Source organism: Misgurnus anguillicaudatus, chromosome 24 (genome assembly GCF_027580225.2).
Source record: "Misgurnus anguillicaudatus chromosome 24, ASM2758022v2, whole genome shotgun sequence".
Lineage (NCBI taxonomy): Eukaryota > Metazoa > Chordata > Actinopteri > Cypriniformes > Cobitidae > Misgurnus > Misgurnus anguillicaudatus.
The window spans coordinates 10416699-10440795 of NC_073360.2; the positions used below are offsets into that span (position 1 = coordinate 10416699).

A 24097-nucleotide genomic window follows, 5' to 3' on the forward strand; every position below is an offset into this window, starting at 1 on the left:
TCAGTTTCACTGTCCCTTTTCTCCATCACAATTTACATGATAATGACCCTCTCGATGGTCCCCCATCTCAAAAGCGCTTAGACTTTCTTTTCTCTTTCCAACATCCAAATGATTCACCGTCTCACCTTTAAATGCACTTATGGGGAGGGAATAAAAAGAATTCCCTGGGAAAACTCTCAGAGGGAGAAACAAAAAGGGTACGGCAGAAACTGTCCACTGGCACGTGATTTTACAACATGCAAAAGTGCAATGAATGCGTTAAAACAAGACACTTGCCGCCATAAACAGGTTTAATGTCTGGGAAAGTAGAGTTTAGTGGAGTAAATCTGAATCAAATCCAGTTCAGCTGCAAGTCGGCACATCTTAGGTGAGTTTTAAAGTTTGTGAACTGCGATGTGAGCCATGGAAAAATAAAAACTTGTTTAAACTTTAAAAGGTATTAAAATATTAAACAGAACTCTTTCGTGACTTTAAAATGTTATCTTTAAAATGTAGACATATAATCCTGACTTGTTTGATAAGACAACATTATCCCTTAAATCAATGGTAATCTCTCCATATTCAAACACTCAGTTAATCCCTCCATCCTGAAGTGTTTTCTTTCAATGCTTAAAATCAGAGCTACATCTTTGATGTGCTTTCCCTAAATCAGGATCCGATCGGACCCGTATGAAACTCCCAGCGTTGGATCCCTCCTCAGCATTCACTGCTGGCCAAGAAACTTCCAGTGAATGCTAAATTGTTTACAGCGGCTATTTCGCTCATACCTAGGATTTCTTAAGGTCAAAATTTCTTCTGCCACACTGGGCTTGAACTGCACTTTATTCCCCTTTAATTTAACAGCTCCGGCAGCTTTTCTAGTTAAATCGACTGTTCATTATTGAGCCTCATTTTACGAAGGGGCTGTGAGGTGCAGTTTAATGAATCTCTGGCACAAAGATCCCTTTCACTGGCCGAGGAAGAATAGAAGCTATTTAGACCATGTAGAGCTGTATGTCAAAGCCAGCCTATAATAGTTGTCAGACACAGGCTAAAATTCCCACTGGTGCGGGAATGCACGAGAAATCGACTTCTAGCAAGTTTCAAAAGTTGCAGAAAAACAACAGCACCTGTCCCAAAGCAAACATCTCCTATAAGGACTTATAAAACCTATATCCGATAAGCATCCAAAGGGATATTATGTAACCTAAAACAAAATGATAAATTAAAAGACAAAAATATAACACTGCATGTAATGTAATTTAAAAAAAGTTAACCTAAATTATTAAAAACTTATTAAATTTACTTATTTTTCTTGAATGTCTTGAATCTAGCATGAAAAGTTAAAGATAAAATATAATTAAATGTCAAATAAAACAGTTCTGCTGTCTGAAATTTATAATAACATTGAATAAATGTTTACATAATATTCATGCTGACTATATAAACTAGGGCTGTCAAAAGATTAACCGCGATTAATCGCATCCAAAATAAAAGTTTGTGTTTACATAACATATGTGTGTGTACTGTGTATAATTATTATTTATATTTTATACACACTAAATCATGTGTATATTTAAGAAAAATTGGTTATATTTATATATAAAATATTTATATTTATATATAATATAAATTATATAAATGTATATATATAGTAGTGCTGCGAAAAGATTAATCGTGATTAATCGCATTTGAAATAAATGTGATTTTCTGCATAATATATGAGTGTGTGCTATGTGTAATTATTATGTATATATAAATACACACACATTCATGTATATATGTAGGAAAAACATTTACATGTGTATATATATTTATTTATATTTTTATATATTCTATATTATAAATAAATAAATAAATAAAAATTATATATAAATTAAAAAATCTGAAATGACTATATGTATGTGTGTGTGGTTGAATATACACAATAATTACACTCAGTACACACACACATATTATGCAAAAAAATCCCTTTCATTTTGAATGCGATTAATCGCGATTCCCAGCACTAATATATAGAATATAAATGCAAATATTTCTTAAATATATACATGTGTGTGTGTGTGTGTGTGTGTATTTATATATACATAATATTAACACACTGTACACACACATATGTTATGTAAACACAAACTTTTATTTTGGATGCGATTAATCGCGATTAATCTTTTGACAGCCCTAAATAAACACATTTTAAAAGATGCACTTTTCATCATTAGCATCTATTAGTTGGTCTTCATCATTAAATAATTTTTTTTAATTTGTATGCATATAAAAGCTTTGTTTGTTCTGAAATATAAACAAATATACCTCTTTAACTTTATCCTTAATGTATTTTAATCTTTATCTTGTTCAACTTATAAACATTTGAAGAGTTTCGTTGCAAAAGAAGATAAATCATTTTTTTTTTTTCATTTTTGCCAAAACATGTTTATTATTATGTTATCATGTTATTATTTTGTTTTATTTTGCTGTATTTTTTAAGTTCTAAAGGTTTAAATCAAAACAAACCAACTGCAGTTGAATTGATATTAATTGGAATGCACAACCAAAAAAAACAAGATTTCTGAACAATTAAAAAAACGATGGTTATCTCGTTTTGCAACTAAACTCTTCATTTTTAGATTCGCCTATAATAAATCCAAAAAGTGCAAATATTAGTAATATTATAGCAAACATTTATGTAATTAAGTGCAAATATGCTATTTACAAAGGCAAAATGTGCAAAATGCCAATAGGATATATTCGCACACAACAAGACAGTTAAACCCTTAGGCTATTGTCTTTTTGCTCTGTGGGAAGCCTCAGACAAATCCCTCTTAGTTGCAGGTGGTCAAGCATGAGCAAAGAGTTAAGTCCCAGGGTCCCTCTGCCCCTCCCATTTGATGTTCTGACATCATTAGCCCTGCCCCCTAAAATAATCCTCCCTTCCCCCAAACTCAAACCTTGGGCAGAAAAGAGGGGAACTGTGAGCGTGTCCGCCGCCGGACCAGGGGTTAGCAAGCCACACTGGAAATGTAGAGATAATATGCTTTAGGGACACTCTACTGGAAATTACTGCAAACATCTTGCACTTGTGGAGGAGAGCGATGGCTGTTCAAGCTGCCATCATGAACTCTCAGTTCTTAAACTTCTGCTTTCCTGGCTCGGTCATGGAGTACGAGATGGAAAAGGGTCTGGAGGGCAGCTTTCTGGGTGAGGTGGACTGCGAGGGTGACTTTAGAGAGACCACCAGAGATCTTCTCAGCTTCATCGACTCGGCTTCCAGCAATATCAAACTTGCATTGGACAAACCTGTCAAGTCCAAGAGGAAAGTCAACCATCGCAAGTACCTGCAGAAGCAGATTAAAAGGTGCACCGGCATCATTTCCCAAGGCGCCGCGTCTGTTCAGGAGCCGTGTAAGAGACAAGATTCACCTCAACCCAGCAAAACGCCACCCAAGAGGGACGGGATGCAAGCCAACCTGCAAAGCAAAAGTCTGGCTGCCCTATTCAACCCGGCGAAGGATGTACGAGGAGAAAGGGCCAAGAAGCCTCCGCTGCGACACCGAAACCTCCCTCCGTCTTTCTTTACGGAGCCGGCCAACAGCTCCAGAGTTACATCCACGTCTGGCATGTCGCTTAAAGACCTGGAGCGAGGGACGCCAGAAGCCGCCGAGTTTTTGGAGCTTCTCGGGCCCGACTACAGCAACATGGTTTCAGAGCAGGATCTATTTCACACCAGGATCCAACAGGATGTGAGCGGAGGCCCCGAACCTGGCTCGTATGATTTCGTGACTGCTGGTTTTTTATACACAGAGCCTTGGGGAACTCCCAAAAAGTCAGGGGACATGCGGACGGCCCCGCTACAGCCAAACCCTTACAGTCAAGCAGACATTTCTGGCGCTTTGCCGGTGGAACATAGCTCGCCGTGTGCACTTACCTTTCCAAACTTCTTCACAGACTGCACTGCACCGCCGGTCTCGTATGATCTGACAAACGGATACAACAGAGGAAGCTTTCCTGCTCTTTAAAATAGAGATTTCTGGCATTACTTTCAGAAAAAAATGCTGTTGTTTAGTATGGAAATTAGATCTGGACAGAATATACATGCATGCTTGGTGTTACCGCACAATGCAGCCTAAAATGATTTACAGCATCTAAAAATAACCTTGCAGCAACATTTCTAATCATAAATCGAAACCTCATGAGTTTATTTTATTGCTCCCTGCATTTAAAACAAGTCAAAATTGCTACTATAATTATGTTTGCCTAACATGGATGTATAACATAACTTCTTTATTTTTAACGTAGGCATTGTTTGATTGATAATACGAAAATATTGCAAAGAACAAATTACAGAACTGATCTCAGGAGGCTCTGCATCTTTGTCAGTCAAAGACAAACAGTGACCCCGTGAAGTATTTGGGCACACTTGAAAGACAAAATATCTGCAAACAAATACTCCTCAAAATTAATTTTTCTTTGTAGTTATTTTAAATGACGGGCTCCAGTGTCATTTTAGTGTATGTATAAATGTATTTTTTCACAGAAAGTTCACATGTGCCTTTACAACACATTAAGACACCTTACATCATTTGATAACCAGAAGGTGTCCACATATTCTTCTAATATCAAATAATTAGGTACTATTTTTGATCAAATAAATGATGCAATGCAACACAATTACACTCATGCATTTTAAGTGTGTTACAAATACTTTTTGGGGGCCACACAGGAAAAACTGCTATATTAGCAAATCACGACAATCGGCCTACATTGTAATAGACCATTTTGCAGCATATAAACATCACTGGTCTAGAAGCACTTCCCGTTTTAGTTTTTTAACACCAAACAAAATATTAATATTAATATTAATTAGAACTAAATACAACCAACAGAACATTTAGAACTGAATTAAAATGTAAAATAAATGTGAACTAAAAACGTAAAAACAACAGGAAGTGCTTCTGGATCAGTGTTGTTTACATTTTGCAAAATGGTCTATATCGATCACTGTTCATATAAAACAAATTGTTACTTTGTATACCTAAAACGTTGACTTCTAATTTCAATAACTCCTCAAACTTCTGTACGTGTAGCTTCCTGGTATACTGGAGGTAGTAAAAATGTGCATAACTGTGCTATTTACTGGTAATATTGCAAAACACAACTGTGTTACAATCATTTCATCTAAAAAGGGAATGCATGAATGCAGGCAGGCACTATACTGTTGTTTTGTGGTCTTAAGTTGTTTTGTTTTAGGGTAGAGAATGACATATGATATAAGACATTTCCATTTGCAATGGGAAGAACAATTTAAAATAAAGGAAGCTAATGATTTATTGTATATTTAGTTGTAGTCTAAAGAAGTTTTATGTGGGAGGGAAATGTGTGCTAGTAATTTATAAGCTGTACTAGTTTTCACTCTTCACAAGGGTGCCTCATTGGGGCAGTTTCCCGGACAGAGTTTAGATTAATCCAGAACTAAGCCTTAGGTATATCAACATAAGGACATTTAAGTAGTTTTTACAAAAAAAAAGAAAAGAAAAAACAATAGTGGTGTTCATCTTGGCACAAAGCAATGGCACTGATATATGTTAAGAAATGTCAGTACAAGATTAATTTTCAAATATGCATTTTAGTCTTGGACTATGAAAAGCCCTGTCTGGGAAACCACCACATTTTCTGACATTTGCATTTTGGGAAACTGATTCTTCATGTCTGTATTAATGAATCTAGCCATCTAAAGGCACACTCAATGAAAGTTCTGTTCATTCATAAAGAGACAAAATAAAGCTGGTCTTTATGTCTGTTATAGAGATGATCTCTTTGTAGCCTATACAGTCAGTTTTAAATGTGTTAAGTGAACTGTCTAAATAAATAGACCGTAAAGCACTTAAAATATATCACATTTAACAAATGAAATCTCAATGTATGTGTGAGCAATTAAGTAAAAATGTTTCTACTGGCAAAGACCTTTGAAACATTGAGGAGGAATCAGAGGGTGTAACACGTTCCAGGTTGTGGCTCCCTCTGCTGGCTGAAAGACTTTAGTTGAATTCAGCACTCATAATGAATCGGCACTTACTATCCTTTAATAAGTTCAGTATTTTACACTTGAAGCCCTGTTTTCGGATTGTTTATGATGAGGTAGAGCGGTTTTGACTGAAATTTGGACGTGTGATGCTGGCCCGAGAATTTTCGGGGGTTTGTTGTGTCACCTCCCACCTCTATAATGGCTCTATAGGTGCACGGGAACGATCCTTCCTAAAATGCATTAAACTTTCGTTTACAAAGACGTGAAACTCAGCGAGTGGTCAGGGGTGTTCACTGATATGCTCACACAAAAATTACGCATTCCAACAGGTTTTATCGTAGTTTTTGTCCAACTCCATTGACTTGTATTAGATGTGCTGTGAGGTACAGTATTACTCCGCGCCGGGAACTTAGTTTCTATTCTTGCAATTGGCAAAGGCGGATTAGCGCCACCACCTGGGCTGGAGTGTCTATTATTCAAGCTCTCAATGGAAGAATATACGGGTGTGAGGCGTTTGGAAAAATAGGTCCACAAGTTAACAACGAATGCTAAAACACCTGTTGGAAAGCATATTTTTCAGCAATTTTTTTGTGAGCATATCAGTAAACACCCCTGACCACTCGGTGAGTTTCACGTCTTTGTAAACGAAAGTTTAATGCATTTTAGGAAGGATTGTTCCAGTGCACCATTAAACCCATTATAGAGGTGTGAGGCGAAACACAAACACCTGAAAATACTCGGGGCAGCCGCATATGTCCAAATTTCAGTCAAAACCGTTCTATTTCATCATAAACAATCTGAAAACAGGGCTTAAAGTGTAAAATACCAAACTTGTCCTTTAAAAGTCAATTGACTGGGTAATATTTGGTTTTATGAGTTCATCTTTATTTTTACCAAGCGCCACACAAAGATATGTGCTAACATTTTTAAGCATGATACAATTAAAGGGATGGTTCACTTAAAAATGAAAATTCTGTCATTATACTCATCCTCATGTTGTTCTAAACCTGTATGAATTTCTTTCTTCTGATGAACACAAAATAAGATATTTTAAGAATTGACGGTAAACACACAGCAGTAAGTGATCATAGACTTCCATAGTAGGAAAAAATATTTTGGAAGTGTGATAAATAAATACCATCATTTCTCAAAATATCTTCTTTTGTGTTCATCAGAAAAAAGAAATTCATACAGGTTTAGAACAACATGAGGATGAGTAAATGATGACAGAATTTAAATTTTAAATTGAACTATCCCTTTAAGCATTTATGGCCAAATACTATTAAAAAATAAATATTTTATTGTTTGCTACAATAATCCTAACAGCGATAAACAACCCTTTAACTCATAAGTCTCCAACCCTGTTCCTGAAGGGGCCTTGTCTCCTGGAGATTTTAGTTCCAACCTAAATCAAGCACATCTGAACCTGCTAATCAAGTTGTTCAGGGCTACCTAAAAATTAAAGGCAGGTGTGTTGGAGTAATGTTGGAACTAAAATGTGCAGTACAGGTGCCCTCCTGGAACAAATTTGGAGACCCATATACTATAACTGCATTAAAGGGGACATATCATGAAAATCAGACTTTTTCCACGTTAAAGTGCTATAATTGAGTGCACAGTGCTTCTATCAACCTAGAAAATGTGAAAAAGATCAACCCAGTTAGTTTTGGTAAACCATTCTCTGCAAGCGTGTGAAAAAATAATCTGGCTCCATTTATGATGTCAACCGCCCCTTAATCTGCACTATCCAACCACGGCACTGCCATTTAGTGCAGAGATCAGCTCATTTGCATGTAAAAGGACACACCCCAAACAGCACATTTTTGCTCACATCTACAAAGTGGCAATTTTAACATGCTATAATAAATTATCTGTTGGGTATTTTGAGCTAGAATTTCACATACGTACTCTGGGGACACCAGAGATTTATTTTACATCTTTAAAAAGCCTTGTGAAATGTCCCCTTTAACAACATTTGGAGTTGCGCATTCAGTTGACATCCTAAATCAGTGGCCACCAATCCTGGTGTAAGGTGCTTCAGGTGTTTTTCAGGTGTGTTTGATTAGGGTTTGAGCTCCAGGATTGGTGACCACTGTTCTAAATGAAAATGAAGTGACATATGTCATTATTTATTCTCTTCAACAAAAGTTTAAACATTCAAATTAGACAAAATTGTTGTTAAGACTTACCCTAGTGGCGGTTGGTGCAACAAATAATTTACAGTCCTGAAATTACTGTAGAAATGCAGGACTGTAAATGCTGAAAAAAACAGCATACCAGCAAGACCAGCATATGTTGTGTTTTGGTGCTGGTTTGCTAGTGAACACCAGCTAAACCAGCACCAAACCAGCATCAGCACCAGCGCACCAGCTAAACCAGCATCAAACCAGCATTAGCACCAGCATCCCATGCTGGTCATACCAGCAAGACCAGCATATGTTGTGTTTGGGTGCTGGTATGCTAGTAACTACCAGCTAAACCAGCATCAAACCAGCATAATTCCCATGCTGGTCCATGCTGGTTTGATGGTGTGTTTTTTTTTCAGCAGGGGGCGATCAGGTGAAGACATCACATGAAGCAGATGAATGAATGCATTTTTCTTGCAGTACTGGAGGCGATAAAACACACAAGCTTTGTGCTGAACAAGCAAATATGAACAAATCAAATCACACAATACTATTACAATTCAAATATCATATAGATAATTTATTATAACATGTTAAAATTGCCACTTTGTAGGTGTGTGCAAAAATGTGCCGTTTTGGGTGTGTCCTTCAAAATGCAAACGAGCTGATGAAACGCAAACACTGACCACAATGATGGTGTTTATTTGAAATTTAAACTCAATTGTGCTGTTTTCTCTCTTTCTCTCTGCACTAAATGGCAGTGCCGTGGTTGGATAGTGCAGATTAATGGGCGGTATTATTATAATAAGATCCCCTTCTGACATAAGGAAGACAAATTTCAATTATGGAAAACTTTCAAAGATGGAAAAAACAGCATAATTCCCATGCTGGTCCATGTTGGTTTGGTGCTGGTTTAGCTGGTGGTCACCAGCATACCAGCACCAAAACACAACATATGCTTGGTATGACCAGCATGGGATGCTGGTGCTAATGCTGGTTTGGTGCTGGTTAAGCTGGTGCTAATGCTGGTTTGGTGCTGGTTTAGCTGGTGCTAATGCTGGTGCTGGTTTAGCTGGTGTTCACTAGCAAACCTAAACACAACATATACTGGTCTTGCTGGTATGCTGTTTTTTTCAGCAGGGTAATCAAAGGCTACGTTTCTTTATGCTTCAATAGCGCAGGACAAGCACATGTTTTTTAAAACCAGCTCTCCTCTGGACAGGTTCTTTGCTCTCTTCTCCTCTTTTCAAACTAGTAATTTACTCGTGAGTTGCAGACTGAGCGATCCATTCGACCAATCAGATTTGAGAATGAAAACTGTTGCATGTGCTGCATCTATTTTATTTTGACATTTACATTTCTATTCAACTCAAAAAGTCTTGGTTGTTTCATGGTTGAGCAGAATAAGGACAAACCCAAACCGCTTGTTTAAATTAACCTAGAAAATCTCAATAGGCCTACCCTTCCAATGGGTTGAAACAACCTAGCATTTTTTCAGTGTGTTGTCACTACCCTTTAACTTTAATGAAACCATGGTTAATTTTTCTTGTATGATGATTATGATAACATTTTCAAATATCAAGTTAATTCATTGGGCAATCTTTCCCTTACAAAAATTATTCTTTATTTATTAAAAGTGAAGTAAACATGTTTTTTTTTGTGAATTTATTACTATCAGCAAAACAATAGTTTTACTACACTAACCATGGTTTAACTATGCTTTTTGAAAACCATGGTTATTTTGTGGTAACCATGGTTTTACTAGAGTAACCATGCTTTTTTGGTTTTAAGTGTAGTAAAACCATGGTAAATTTTTGTAAGGGTTGGTTTGGTTTCGAATGAAATTATATATAGATTTGTACCTTTACAATAAATTATTTTGTCAACCTCAGCATAGCGTTCATTGTAAACACTAATAAAATGCACCATACATTTGATCTATTTGGTCTATTAATAGTATATATTTTTAATAACAGTTCCTTGTCATTCTCAAAGTATGTAAATATTCTTAAAGTATCATCATAAATTAACAAGTTAATGTCAAGCACATCATCACACAATCTTCAACTGTTGTTTTTTTCTTTCTTTACACAAGATGGCAGTATTGCTGTTTTAATCAAATTCATTTCTTTAAGCATAAGAGTCTTTGGCATCAAAATAAAAGTGAAAATATTAGACACATTATTACAGTTTCTTTTATTATACACTATACAATATCAAAAACTTATTAACTCTCTGTTTCGCTCTTTCAACAGGTATCGTTTCAGAATAGTGAAAAATGTTACTTTTTGTATTATTGCCTCCTTATAACTAATTGCATTATTGTTTCCTAATCTTTGATAAAAACGTCTGCTTAAATGCCTAAATGTAAATATTTATTGACAGGAGACTATATAGCTACGTATGTTCAGCTAGTATTTTGTGTGTAGTATGTAACTAGTTTGTAAAGTCTAACATGCAGGAACATTAGACACAAATGGCATTTTAACACCATCTATTTTATTGCCTTCAGCCCACCTGTTGTGTGGTCCCTTCATGTACAGTACATGAACAGTATGGTGTTATAATGACTCAAATGAGTATCTAATCTTATTTCTAGGACAAGATGAGTTTCTACACTGCGTAGATTCACAGCAAATCTCCGCTGAGTTTGGTGTACTGCAGGACCCAGGGTTTGCATTTACATCAAGCATAGCATCAGAATTGCTCATTGTGCATTTTTGTTTTGTTTCCTTGAGTAGTTATGTTCATAAATTTTAAGCATTCAAAAGTATGCCATCATGCAACCTGAGGCATCTGCTTTGGAAACAGGAAAGTCAGATCAAAATACCAAACCAAAAAAGTTGATCTAAAAGTTGAACCTACACTGAAAAAAATGATTCATTCAATTTACTCAATTTTTTTAAGGTAAGTGGTTGCAATCAAATTTATTTAAGCTACATTTAAACAAACAAAAAAAATAGAAAGGCTGAACAAAACAAAAACTTTTGTTTAAATGTAGCTTAAAGGAACAGTATTTAAGAAATTTATATCAATTAATCATAAAATGGCTCTGATATGTCTCTAGACATTAAGAAATCATTTTCATTTCAAATACTTATATCACTGACAACAGTGGTCTGGCCAGAATATTGTCATTTAAAAAGTGGAGGTGCAGCCTTCAACTGATGTTTATGTTGTCATGTTGTGTATTGGCCACCAGTTGTGTGATTGCAGTACCAGTTTTAGCCACAAGTTTTGTGATTGCAATACCAGTTTTGGCCACAATCCTACATACTGTTCCTTTAAATAAATTGATTGCAACCACTTACCTTAAAGGGACACCATGAAACTTTTGGCCACTAGGGGGTGCTAGACACGTATTTTTCACTTCTAGCGCCCCTAGAGCCCACAAGCACTGTCGCAAAGGAAAGGAACTGGCCAACCTTAAAACTAAACTAAAAACTAAACATTTAAAATGCTAAACGATCAACATTTTGAGACAACAGGGAGAAACGCAGTCATGTTACAACTTTCTGATGAGGAACTCGTCGTGGCAGAAGCCATTTCTCAATCTGAAGGTTGCAGCCTCCGGATGTCGTATTTCTAATACGTCATCAAGACTGTCTTATTTCACAATATTAACAATTACAAAGTTGACTATTATACTTAGTTAATCGTAAATTGTTGCAGTATGCTTATGACTTGCGAATGTAATGCTCAGTTTACCTTAATAACCCAGGCTTGATGACGTGTGCAGCCTGCATATTTGACCTCCGGAGGCTGCAGCCTTCCAATTCAGAAACGACCAGACGTATTTCCTTGCCTTTTTCCAAACAAATATTGTTGCATCCTCTCTCTCTCCCTCGCCACCAGGATTTTCCGCAATGGCGCTCGTTATTCCTCTTTTTTGTGTGAAAATCGCTCCAAATCCAAGTAAACCGATGCGTTTAGGTCTGCCGCTTTGTAATACGTCACGCGAGTGACAGCGGAACGCAGCAAATGAGGAAGAGAGAAGAGAGAAACGCTCGGATCTGATTGGTGAATGAATAGGGTTTGGTTTTACACTGTGTGAGTTTGAGCAAGTTTGACTGCTATTGCATCCTGGATTGTAATGTAAATATCATAGACACAGTAAAAAGAAAGGTAAATACGTGAACACAGCATCTGAATACAGGGAACTATACGCAATATAATCGCCGTAATTTATAAAGAACATCGCATTTATGTATGAATCAACAGTTTATATAAAAAATTGCCTTAAAGGGGAATCGAACCCGGGTCGCCCGTGTCATAGGTCCGTGACACTAAAGACTGTGCCACAGAGTCACATAATAGAAACTGCTCTCTACACTCCTTAAGTAGCCTCCAGCAAAATTCACGTTAAAAACAAATTGTGTGGAGGAAGTGACGTATGCCGTAAAGCAGTCGAATTTTGTAGTTTTTTTTGTGCTCTGGTTACTACCACAAACCCTAAGTTTTAAAATACGAGTAAAAGTGATACAGACCCCGTCAGGCTATGGTAGACATGTCATTCAACCTATTTAAAGTCGATGTACTATCACAAGGGTCTTGAAAATGTATTATGAAGGTTGAAAAATTACATGGTGTCACTTTAACAAATGTAGTAAATTGAATGAATCATTTTGTTCAGTGTATTTTTCACCAAACAACATAATTTGAGAAGGAAACATCCTTGAAGTAAAACGCCATGGTTTTGAAAAATCCCCAACCATTAGTTGTACCTGCATTTCTGCATGTTGCAACAATCCCATTCATTGGTGCTGTCATGAGCTTTTCCACAATCAAAGGAAAATGTTGCCAAACAGAAGGAACAGCAAATCCCCCCTTAAACTAACTAATCTCACTTGTAATACTTCCTATTAAATTGCCAGATAACTTTTCGTACCCTAAACCATAAAGAAACTGGAGAAAAAAGATGGAAGACACCTATCTGCATAAAGCTTTATGTCAGACATCTGAGGCCCATTTATAAAATGCTGGGTAAAAACCATCGTAAATTTAACCTCACGATAATTTCTCCAAAATGCGTACATATGATTAATAGAACCAACATAAAATGCGCATACCATTTTCTTAAGATGTGAAATTTATAAATTGCAATCTCTCTTGATTGCAAGTTTCAGATCTCCGCCTTTAAACGATGCTCAATTAATGTCATTTGTAGTGGAGATGAGTGGTACCCAGTGGGGTCTTCTGCTGTTGTAGCCCATCCACCTCAAGGTTGTGCGTGTTGTGGCTTCACAAATGCTTTGCTGCATACCTCGGTTGTAACGAGTGGTTATTTCAGTCAAAGTTGCTCTTCTATCAGCTTGAATCAGTCGGCCCATTCACCTCTGACCTCTAGCATCAACAAAACATTCCCGCCAACAGGACTGCTGCATACTGGATGTTTTTCCCTTTTCACACCATTCTTTGTAAACCCTAGAAATGGTTGTGCGTAAAAATCCCAGTAACTGAGCAGATTGTGAAATACTCAAGCACCAACAACCATGCCACGCTCAAAATTGCTTAAATCCCCTTTCTTTCCTATTTTGACATTCAGTTTGGAGTTCAGGAGATTGTCTTTACCAGGACCACACCCCTAAATGCATTGAAGCAACTGCCATGTGATTGGTTGGTTAGATAATTGCATTAATAAGAAATTGAACAGGTGTTCCTAATAATCCTTTAGGTGAGTGTATTTATCAGAGCTGCTATGGCAACTTGAAGGTCTGACATATGGAAATAATCAGACATGTTGGTTGTTATTTTCCTGAACTGGCACGTGCCTGTGACGTAAACGTGTACGCGACAGACTTTTGCGACGGTGTTTTTAAGATTTCCACTCTGGTGGGTGGTTTTTAAGCTCCAAAAAACGCCGTCGCCGTGTAAACGAAAGGCTCCTATAAAATATTTTTACGTCGAGCTTTCTCGTGTAAACAGGGCCTCACTGTCGGTGTGAAATAACACAGAAATCGGAAGTTAATAGTTAATTATAACTTCAATCTTCCCTCGAAGCTCAGAAAAGCTGTCAATCAAAAATGTCAATCATAATGACACGCCCCGTTTCTATAGCATTAAATTACTAGCTAAATTATGAAACTTATTACAAAAATGAATAATTGAACAAATACCTTAAAGGTCCAATCTTTCTGAATTTTTTTTGGAAGTGTAATCTTTTTTATATTGGCCCGAGTCCTGTACATTTGAATGGAGAGGGCGGGGTTTATGACTCGTACTGCAGCCAGCCACCAGGGGGCGATCAAAGAACCAGCAGCTTCACTTTTCAAGATGTATGAGGCACAACAGACTTTTCCACATCAATGACCGTTTTTTATAAATGTGAACGTTGCACTTTACAATCAAATCTGTGCATACGTACCCTTTATAAATGAATTCACAACATTCACATCCCATTCAATCATTTAAAAAGCATTTAAAATTCAATCATTTTAGACAGATTTAAATTATATGCTTCTTTGTGTTTTGGACAGGTTTTAAAGATCACAAAGAATCTATAAATAATTCTGCAATTGTATTTGTGTTGTCCGCGGTATTGCGCAGTGATTATTCGAGGGTAAATAAACAGCATCTACCGCATCTCTTTTCTGTCTAATTTGCAAAGTATTGAAAGCAATTTTAACAAGCTGGTTACTGTTAACAACTGGCAGTAGATTCAGATGACACCTTTAATGAACAGTGAATTTCTGCACACTCTGCCCTGATGCTGGAAGGTCACGGTCTAAGATAAATGTCAAGGATATCATTATTTGAGAGCAGCAATAATGAGAAACGCATTTCTTCATTGTGTTTCTAAATTAGCGAATTTGCATATATACCATGATGCATCTCACACTATTATAGTGAGGGAATTGTTATAATTCTTTTGTGAGTTAGACGCCAAACATAAATGTTAAAAGTGGTGTGAAAACTTGGTGGATCAAGTCTGATATGTTTACAGACAGCATCTCTAACACGAACGCTAATAATAACAAGCAAACAACTGATAATTGTGCATAGTCAGGGTAGGAAAACAAACAAGCGTATATATTCACTTTTAAATGTGAGAAGAAAATCATTTGCTGTTGACATCCATGATCTAAACAAACTCAGATAAGTAGACCAAAATTCGGCAGATGGCAGGTTGTGTGACGTCTTCATACTCCAAAATCATACATTGTCAGAAAAAATAGTACAAATAATCCCAAGCTGTTACTGGGGCAGTACCCTTTAAAGATCCATTTAAAGACACATAAATCAAAATACACCCATATGAAGTCAACTATTTTATCTAATGTGTCATGTTATGTCAAACATTTGGCATATTGTTGGGGCTATGGGGTACTATTATAGAGTAGTATAACAAACATGGTACTTAATAGGGTCACCACTTAATCTAAAACATCGATCCTGAAGCATTTGAAAAGCACTGATCTAGGTTATGTTACTCAGCTCCACCTCCCCCTCGCAGCAGGTTACAAGATGAACGCAACACCCAATCTAAAATTGCAAACGATGTCCGATCTCCTCCACAAAAAAGAGCTTTAATAACCCCGAAGAGTCCTCAGAGACGAATAAGATCTTATAAAAGTGCAGAAAATCCCATTGCCTATCATGGACCTCTCCTTCGTAATTACAAGAGCTGCCCCCTTTTCAAAGGTGAAGGACTTTTACCTTCCAAGCACTCCAAGATGTGGGCCAGTTAACTTTCAGATCCAGTACAAGTGCAACACTATCTTATGATCTCAATCTGTATGTCTAATAATACATAAAGGGACAGTTCACCCAAATATGAAAAGAATTTACTCACCCTGAAGTTGTTACAAACCAGTAGAAATGGCTTTGTTCTGCTGAAGGAAGATGGAGTATTTGAAATCTAGCAGTTTTGGAGCACCATTGACTTTTATAGTAGGAAAAAAACACTATGGAAGTTGATGGTGTCAAAACTGAAAATATCTTCCTTTGTGTTCTGCAGAACAAAGAAAGTTATACTGGTTTGTAACAACTTCAGGGTGTAACATCTTCAAATCTAGCTAACAATAGAAAATGTTAATTGTACATTACTGCTAAAATGACTCTTTAACATAGCCTACTTAAACACTAATTATAAAATTGTCTGTTCTGGTTCTTCATTCTGATTGGTTGAAACGCGTTCTAAGCCGTGATAAAATACCCCGGTGACCCCACGGTTCAGACCGCATTACATAAGTATCACTGAGCCACTGTTGCTACATACTGATTTATGAAAATAAACACCACAGTCTTTAATCATTTTTTTATTTTTCTACATTTGCACAATTAATGGCGATATCCAGATAAATGTCAATAAACATTGTTGAGTCAATAAAGAGAAAACGTTCTCTGAGTTGTTTTCTTAAATTGATATTTCCGCTATTTTCCACTAGATTGCAATCTTACCCAAGTTAAACACTGACACATTCACTCAACACTAAAAACATCGTGTGTAAGTTCTGATCGTGGCTCGGAATCAGATTTCTTACAAAAGTTCTTCACAAAAATGGAATTATCTCCGCTTTTGATGAAAATTTGAAAGGTGATAAGAGAACAAATTAAGGTAGGATGAATCAGGGTTTTTTGTTTGAAACCGTTTTGAAAGTGTCTGTTCTTTCATTTAATATTTATTTAAAGAAGATAATTTTTCTGGAAGCCATTAACCTAAAACTGAGTGGCACTGGCAACTTTTTTTTTTTAAAACGATGATGGGGAAAGAGTTAAGCATGCTTCCAAGCATATTTGATCCATTTCAACAGTTGCACAATATAAATGTTAATGTATATTTTAGATGAATGTTGATATATAAAAATAAACACCACAGTCTTAAATCATATTTTCATTGTGTCTTTGCTACATCTGTGTTTTGTGGGAACTGCGCTCTGATGCAGCCACACTTGATTCTGAGGAACTACTTTATTTGGCGGAAGAGTAATCTTTATTACTAATATAATTACAACTTATTTGTGTTTTATTTTATGAAATCCTGCTATGCATAAGAAGTAACCCTTCTATAAAAGCAATAAGCCCCGCGAAGCTGTGGGGTTACAGTGCACCGCTTCGCGTCGTGCCTAACAACGCCCCTTAGCTGTTATAAAATGCACTGGTAACCAACTGCTTCTTAGGGCTTATTGATGTAATAAAACACTCCAGATCCATAAAGATTGCAGATTTAAAGGGACACTCCACTTTTTTTTGAAAATAGGCTCATTTTCCAGCTCCCCTACAGTTAAACTTCTGATTTTTAAGGTTTTAGAATCCATTCAGCTGAGAAAATAGTCCCGACTGCAACTCTGCAACTACACAAAGTTTAGCCGAAAGTATACCAAAGGCGTCCGGTATGCGCACCGTCTGCATGACGTCATTTTCATTTCGTCCGCATACAACAGCGCATGCGGGTAAAAATATTAAGACAGGACACTCCATTATAAACAATAATATAGCAATAGACAGTCTTTTCTTCCAGAAACCGAAAACTTTGGAGCATTTTCGTCACCATAATTTTTGATTCCTGTTCTTTGTTTTTTATTTGTTGTTTGTTCTAAACTTTGTTTGCAATGGTGGATCTGTAAATATCGTGAATCATTGTTGCCCTGATGGCCTGGTAGAGAAATAATTTGAAAAAAAAAAAAAATTTGTATTGCATACGTGTTGAACACGACCATCCACGTAGCTGCGGTGAAGCCCAAAGATGTGTCGAAACCGCTCCCTATATAGTGCACTATATCGGGTGTCGGCCATTTTGTAGTGGTGTCCGAAACCTGAGTGAACAACTTCATTCCCTACATTCGTTCACTACTTTTTATCCACAATGCACTCTGATTTTTAGGGTAACATCGATGTATACTCGCTCACTCATATTTCTCATGATACAACGTGAGACAAACGTGTAACTGGAATCAGCTGAATGATACTGACAATAAACACCATTTTTTTGTTCTTGTTGTAAGTTATTTTCTACTTTTTAAAAGTAAAAAAATAATTGTGATATCTTTTATTTAATCTATAATACACATTTGTAATAAAAAATAAATAAAGAACAGTAAATAAAGCAGTTGTTTTTTTCTCTATATTATTAACTAATAGAATAAACATGACAAATGTGACAAACAGTAAGAAAGTAGACTTTATCATTTCGCAGTACAATCAATAAAGCCGCACAGGTGTAAGGGTTTATGTCGAATCTCTGCGACAGCTCTCTGACGCATGGTATTTACGTCAGTGTCCGATATCGTTCACTCATTTTCATTTGCTTCTTCCCCATATAGTGGACTCCTATATAGGGAATAGTGAACAAGTGAACGAGGAAGCGGTTTCAGACACAGCACAAGTGAGTATACTTTGAAAGCTGCGGGGACGCATGCAAGCCGAAAGCAGATAAAGTGTACCCGACCCTTTAGTGCCGGTCACATTGAAAGTTACCTAGCTGGGGACAATTTTTGCGAAATATCACTACGCCTGCTGCAGCCATGTTACAACAGCAAAGTCCTTGATTATTACGCCAGAATGAGAGTATAGTTCCTAGACATATCTGCCTGAAAATCACAACTTTTCCATTGGTCTTAGTATGATATAACTAAAGAAGAGTCAAGTTTTAAATAAAGTAAAATATCGAAACTCTTTTTTCATTTTTGAGCGTGATGCTAATGGTCTAATCAGATTCAATGGATTATGCTAAGCTATGCTAAAAGTAGTACGGACAGATTCCGAAGATTGGCTGAATGGATTCAAAAACTGTAAAAATCAGATGTTTAACTTGAAAATGAGCCTATTTTTTTTTTTTAAAGTGGAGTGTCCCTTTAACATGCTCAACCATCCTATGGTCTTTATACTGCTTCAGCAGCAAGATACTTCAAATATTCATAAGTACATTTAGTTCATGAATCTTAAGCTTTTAAACATGCACCAATTCACATCAATGTGCCCGATTTGACTGATCTTCAAAAGAATAACACCCATTGGATGGAAGATCCTGTTTGTGGAGTTATTTCTGCATTTTCTGTCGGGAGCATTGAACCATTTGTTTTTGTGGATTGGGGGTAACCTCCACCACTTTTAATGAATTGTTTACCTTGCGTGCCTTGTTGCGCTCAGCTTTTGATGTGACAGAGAAAGCTGAAAGCTGCTTGTTTTCGTTTCATTTTAGATCTCCTGCAATCGTCAACATGAAACGACGAGAATATTGCAACCGAGATGAAATATGTGGGAGGAATAGGGTTTCTTTGATGGCTTTTCAACTAAATATTTCAAACCCTTGGAGATGTTGCCAGCCCTCCGTCACTAAATGTTTGGATCACCTGTCAGGTTGTGACTGAAGCTGGAGTCGTGTGTAACAGAAATTCCTAAATTTAAATGGGATTTTATATGGAGGGTAGCAAACAGGATGAAAATTGTTGCCCTTATTAATTTGGAGAGTTGCTTAGTTTAAGGTATGTTTATTTGTGACCCTATCTGCGGAATCCAGGCTAAAGTCTCATAATGTTTGATTGACTTTCAATTTTTGACCTGATCTTACTCAGTCAATGTTAAAGATATCAAGCTTATATTTTCACAGATTTTCCACTTCAAAGAAGTAAATCAAGCAACAAATAAATAGGCATAATAAGTCAAACTGAATGATGTAATTACATTTTGTTACAGTATTGAAGATGAACTAATCTGATTTGTCTATTGGGTAACTGTTACATCAGTAAATGAGATTTTTTTCTCATTGCAATTCAATGTTCTGTGAAGCATGGACAATTAAAATCCAATTTCGAACTCACAAATTGACAGAAACCTTTTGAATTTTGCCAAACCCTGCCTCAAACGAGTGTAAAGTCATTTCCTAGTTCTGTCAAAACTTCAAACGACACAAGACTTCCTGCATTCAAAGACGCCGATGTCTTACAATTTAAAAAAAGTTTAGGATTCTTGTTTCTCATCCCTGGGCTGTCTCGCATCACACGGCTGTCATCCCCCACCTCCGATATTTAGCCTCTATTCATTTTAAGGAAAGGATCTGTCAGACAGCAATGGATTTGTCTTCGATTCATTCTAGTAAGACCACATTCACCGAAAAGTGCAAAGCGGTCCACTTTTCCTTTTCATAATTCTCTGGCACTTCATCTGTGCAATCGTCTGAAATAGATTAATTTCCCCGGGTGCAACCTCTGGATGCCAGTCTGTCTGTTCAAGGTAATCCTTTCAAGGCAATAATAATGAATAGTGTAATCCTTCCTCATTAGCACAAGCATCGCTATGCCTTTATTCATATGAAACATGGTGAGATACGAATAAAAATTGAGACGTCGCCACAGGTATCAACCATGACGGCGCAAATTATTAGTCACCTTGCGTGAGTACATTTTTCAGAAATGGATTTCTAGGAAGACAATAATTGGAGAATTATTGAGAAGTCTCTGCTAGTGTGAAACAAAAAAGTGGGTCATTTTATAATACCGTTTGTTTTCCTCTTGTCTGGAAACAGAGACTGGGACTAGCTGTCATCATTTTATCTCCCAGAGATAGTTTACCTTATACAGTAAAAATAAAGTCTTTCAGTTATTTTCACTGATGTTGCCCAGTTGAAAAGATACAGACCATTGAGTGCCCAATGAGCTTTTGTGACAACATACCCCAACAGTGCTCTAAAATCATTTATAAAACAGTTAGTTCCAATCCTTGATTCTGATTGGTCAATAGCTGTGCTTCATTCACGATATGACCGCTTCACCCAACCGTTCTATTTATCACTGCGCCCTAAGCAACCACACGTATCGTTTTGTTGTTTTCATTTGAGCTTTCATTACACATTGGAACGTTGTTGTTTACGGTCAGGGACTATTTCTTGTGGAAGGAATGCTTTTATAGATTTAACTTCATGAAAGTTGCACTTATTCATTTTTTTTACTTTAATATTGTGTGCCTAACAATTAGTGATGTGTTTAAAATATCGATACGACGATACATCGTTATGGACGCCTGACGATGCACGCATCGATACAGCACCTTCCGTATCGATTCGGATGCACTTTTAAAAGTAACGTGACGAATTGCTGTTGATCCGTGATCCATATGAAAAGGACGCATGTGTCCCGCGGAGTACGTAGAGGTAAAGGTAGCGGGGTATACTTTCACTGTGCGTGTCTGTCTCGCTGAGGCACGTGTCTGCATAACTTGCGACCCGCGTACTCTCTCTCTCTCGCGTGCATGCACGTGCGTATTTAAAATCAATAAGTTCAGTATGAAAGCGCAGATATCTTAGCCTATACTACTGCAAAGGGCTTTATTAGCCACTCTCTTATAAAACAGTACTAACGCATTTGAGAAGAAACACGTCAAAGATTTGCATGTGAAAAGTGAACGTCTAGAGAAGAGATACAGAGCTACTTAAAACTATAGTTGATAATAATCTGATTTCTTAGATATAGAATAATTAAGTGAGAGACAAATATAATGCCTAGAGTAAGGCACCATCTTTGTAAAACTGCTTTTAAAAAAACATAAGTTAAGTACTAACTCTGAGATTTTAATTATTTCTATGAGTTACCCCAAAAGCTAAATGAATGGCAAAAACACAACTGTTACAATAAACAGATAATTATAAATTGTTGGCGATACACAGCCCTACTAACAATGCCCTTCAGTCGTTACTTATTCACGATACAGCACAACTTAATTGTATATAAATAAATAAATAAATACGTAAACAAATAAATAAATGTACATATACAAATACATAAAAAATAAATGTAGATATATGGAAATAAATGAAGAGTTTCGTTGCAAAACGAGATAACTCCGTTTTTTTAATTTTTCAGAAATGTTGTTTTTTGGTTGTGCATTCCAATTAATATCAATTCAACTGCAGTTGGTTTGTTTTAATTTAAACCTTTATAACTTAAAAAATACAGCTAAGTAGCACCATAAAACAAAATAATAACATGATAACATAATAAAAAACATGTTTTGACAAAAATTAAAAAAAATGGATTTATCTCGTTTTGCAACAAAACTCTTCAAATGTAGAAATAAATAAATAAATGCAGAAATAAATAAGTAATGAATTAATTTATTTACGTATTTATTAATTAATTTATTTATACACAATTACGTCATTTTTGTCCTCCATACTCTTGTACTTTATTGCTTAAATATAATATTATAGTTTCAGATGTACTAAACAATAGCCGAGTTGTTTAGTACATCTTGTAGTACACATTATAATATATTTATCTAAACAAAGATTTGTTAATTAAAAAGTTCAAAATGTTATTTTCTTTCTAAGAAGCACCTTGTACCTTCATGCAGTGGCGGCTCGTGACTGCTCATCCGAGGGGCGCAAATTCAAAATAAGTGTTTGGCGTGTCGTGTGTTGCTTGCGTTTTCAAAATATGTGTTTGTTGCGTCATGTGAACCATGTGCATCACATGTTTTGTCAAAATAAATGCCTGCTGCACACGCCTCAAAAACGTTTATGATAAAAGAGACGCTCATGGTCACAAATTACACATGAGAAACTCCCTTAACACTAAACTCTGATTACGCATGAGATTATGCGAGTATCTGGCAAACGCGAGCGTCTCTTTTATCATAAACCCTTTAGACGCGTCTGCAGCAAGCACTTATTTTTACAAGACACGTGATGCGCACAGGTTCACTCGACGCGCAGAACACATATTTTGAAATAAGGAACCACACACATGATGGGCTACATACATGTTGTGATGAACTTCGCATCGAGCGCCCTCGAAAAAAGAAGTCACCACCACTGCGTTCATGACCTTGCATGTGTCACATTAAATTGTTACATTTCTAATAACACAATCAAGCAGGAACACACAGTATACTAAAATAAATTATTCGAGATACAGATTTTTTGGTTACACTTTATTTTACAGTACCCTAGCTTGTTACAATGTAATCATAAGTCACACTTGGTCGTAATGACTAACAACTTACTATATGGTTGGGGTAAGGGTTTGGTTTAGGTGCATGTAATTCTGCATGTTGTTTCTATTCTTATAATAATTACATGTAACATGTGTAACTAAAACACCGTAAAATAAACTGACTTGTAAAAATGTTACAGATTGTACTTTAAAAATCACCTTCAACTGGAAAGGCAGCCTTTTTCATGTAATGAAACCCAGCTGCCTTCTTTGATACAAAGCCAAATAACTTCATTTTAATCTGTACAACATGACCTTTATCTTTTTGTGTGGTGCTGTTGTAAAGAACAGAAGCTAATATCTAGAATCTTAATATCTCCTCTCAGACTGAATGTTCAGACTCTGATCACTTTTTAAAAGAATAGACCTCATTTTTCTCCCAAATATATGCTGGGTAGCAATGAGTGCCTCGTTGTACTCAAAGTAAATGTTCACCTCATCTGCATAATAATCACAGTACTGGAGTCTTGCGAATGTGCTGTTCTTATTTCTGAGGGAACAGAACATGAATGCATTTTAATATGCAGAGTAATATGCATTATAGAAGGTATGTATGCTAAATTTGTTTTCTGAATATAACCTTATCATAAGACAAATGTTTATAACACATTAAGAACGAAATTGTAATACATATTTAGTCTCGTTTGGTGTGTTGTCAAAATAGTCAACATTTATTAGGTGTGGAAATTTACTTTATTCAAAACAAATAATTTAAACTTGGCAAATCATTAAAATGTATACATTTAGCAGACACTTTTATTTGAAGTGAACTATACATTGTAAAAAGTAATACCGAAATCTAACTTATAAAAAGTAAGCCAAGTGGCTGCATTGGATGTTTTAAATTGAGTCAACTTGCAGCATTTTTTAAGGATAGTAAACACTGGAACATTACTTAAATATTAGATTAACCTACTTTTCTTGGTACAGGTAACTGATTTATGGATGTACTCATTTTACGTTCTTAGTAAAATTCACTTAATATGTAAATAAACATTTTAATTTAGTCCTGGCTATTACCTCAGAATCTGATAATGTCTACTGGA

General features: G+C 36.2%; 1 protein-coding gene across 1 annotated transcript; it reads left to right on the forward strand.

Annotated features, from left to right (window-relative positions):
• Positions 1–2636: 2636 nt before the first annotated feature.
• On the forward strand, positions 2637–5776 carry fam181b (family with sequence similarity 181 member B). Its single transcript, XM_055195947.2, has one exon. The coding sequence runs from the start codon at positions 3069–3071 to the stop codon at positions 3990–3992; it is 924 nt and encodes a 307-aa protein (XP_055051922.1). The 5' UTR covers positions 2637–3068; the 3' UTR covers positions 3993–5776.
• Positions 5777–24097: the final 18321 nt, after the last annotated feature.

What these genes read in the sequence shown, in the direction of transcription:
- fam181b (XM_055195947.2), top strand. Translation starts at nt 3,069, where the DNA reads ATGGCTGTTCAAGCTGCCATCATGAACTCTCAGTTCTTAAACTTCTGC.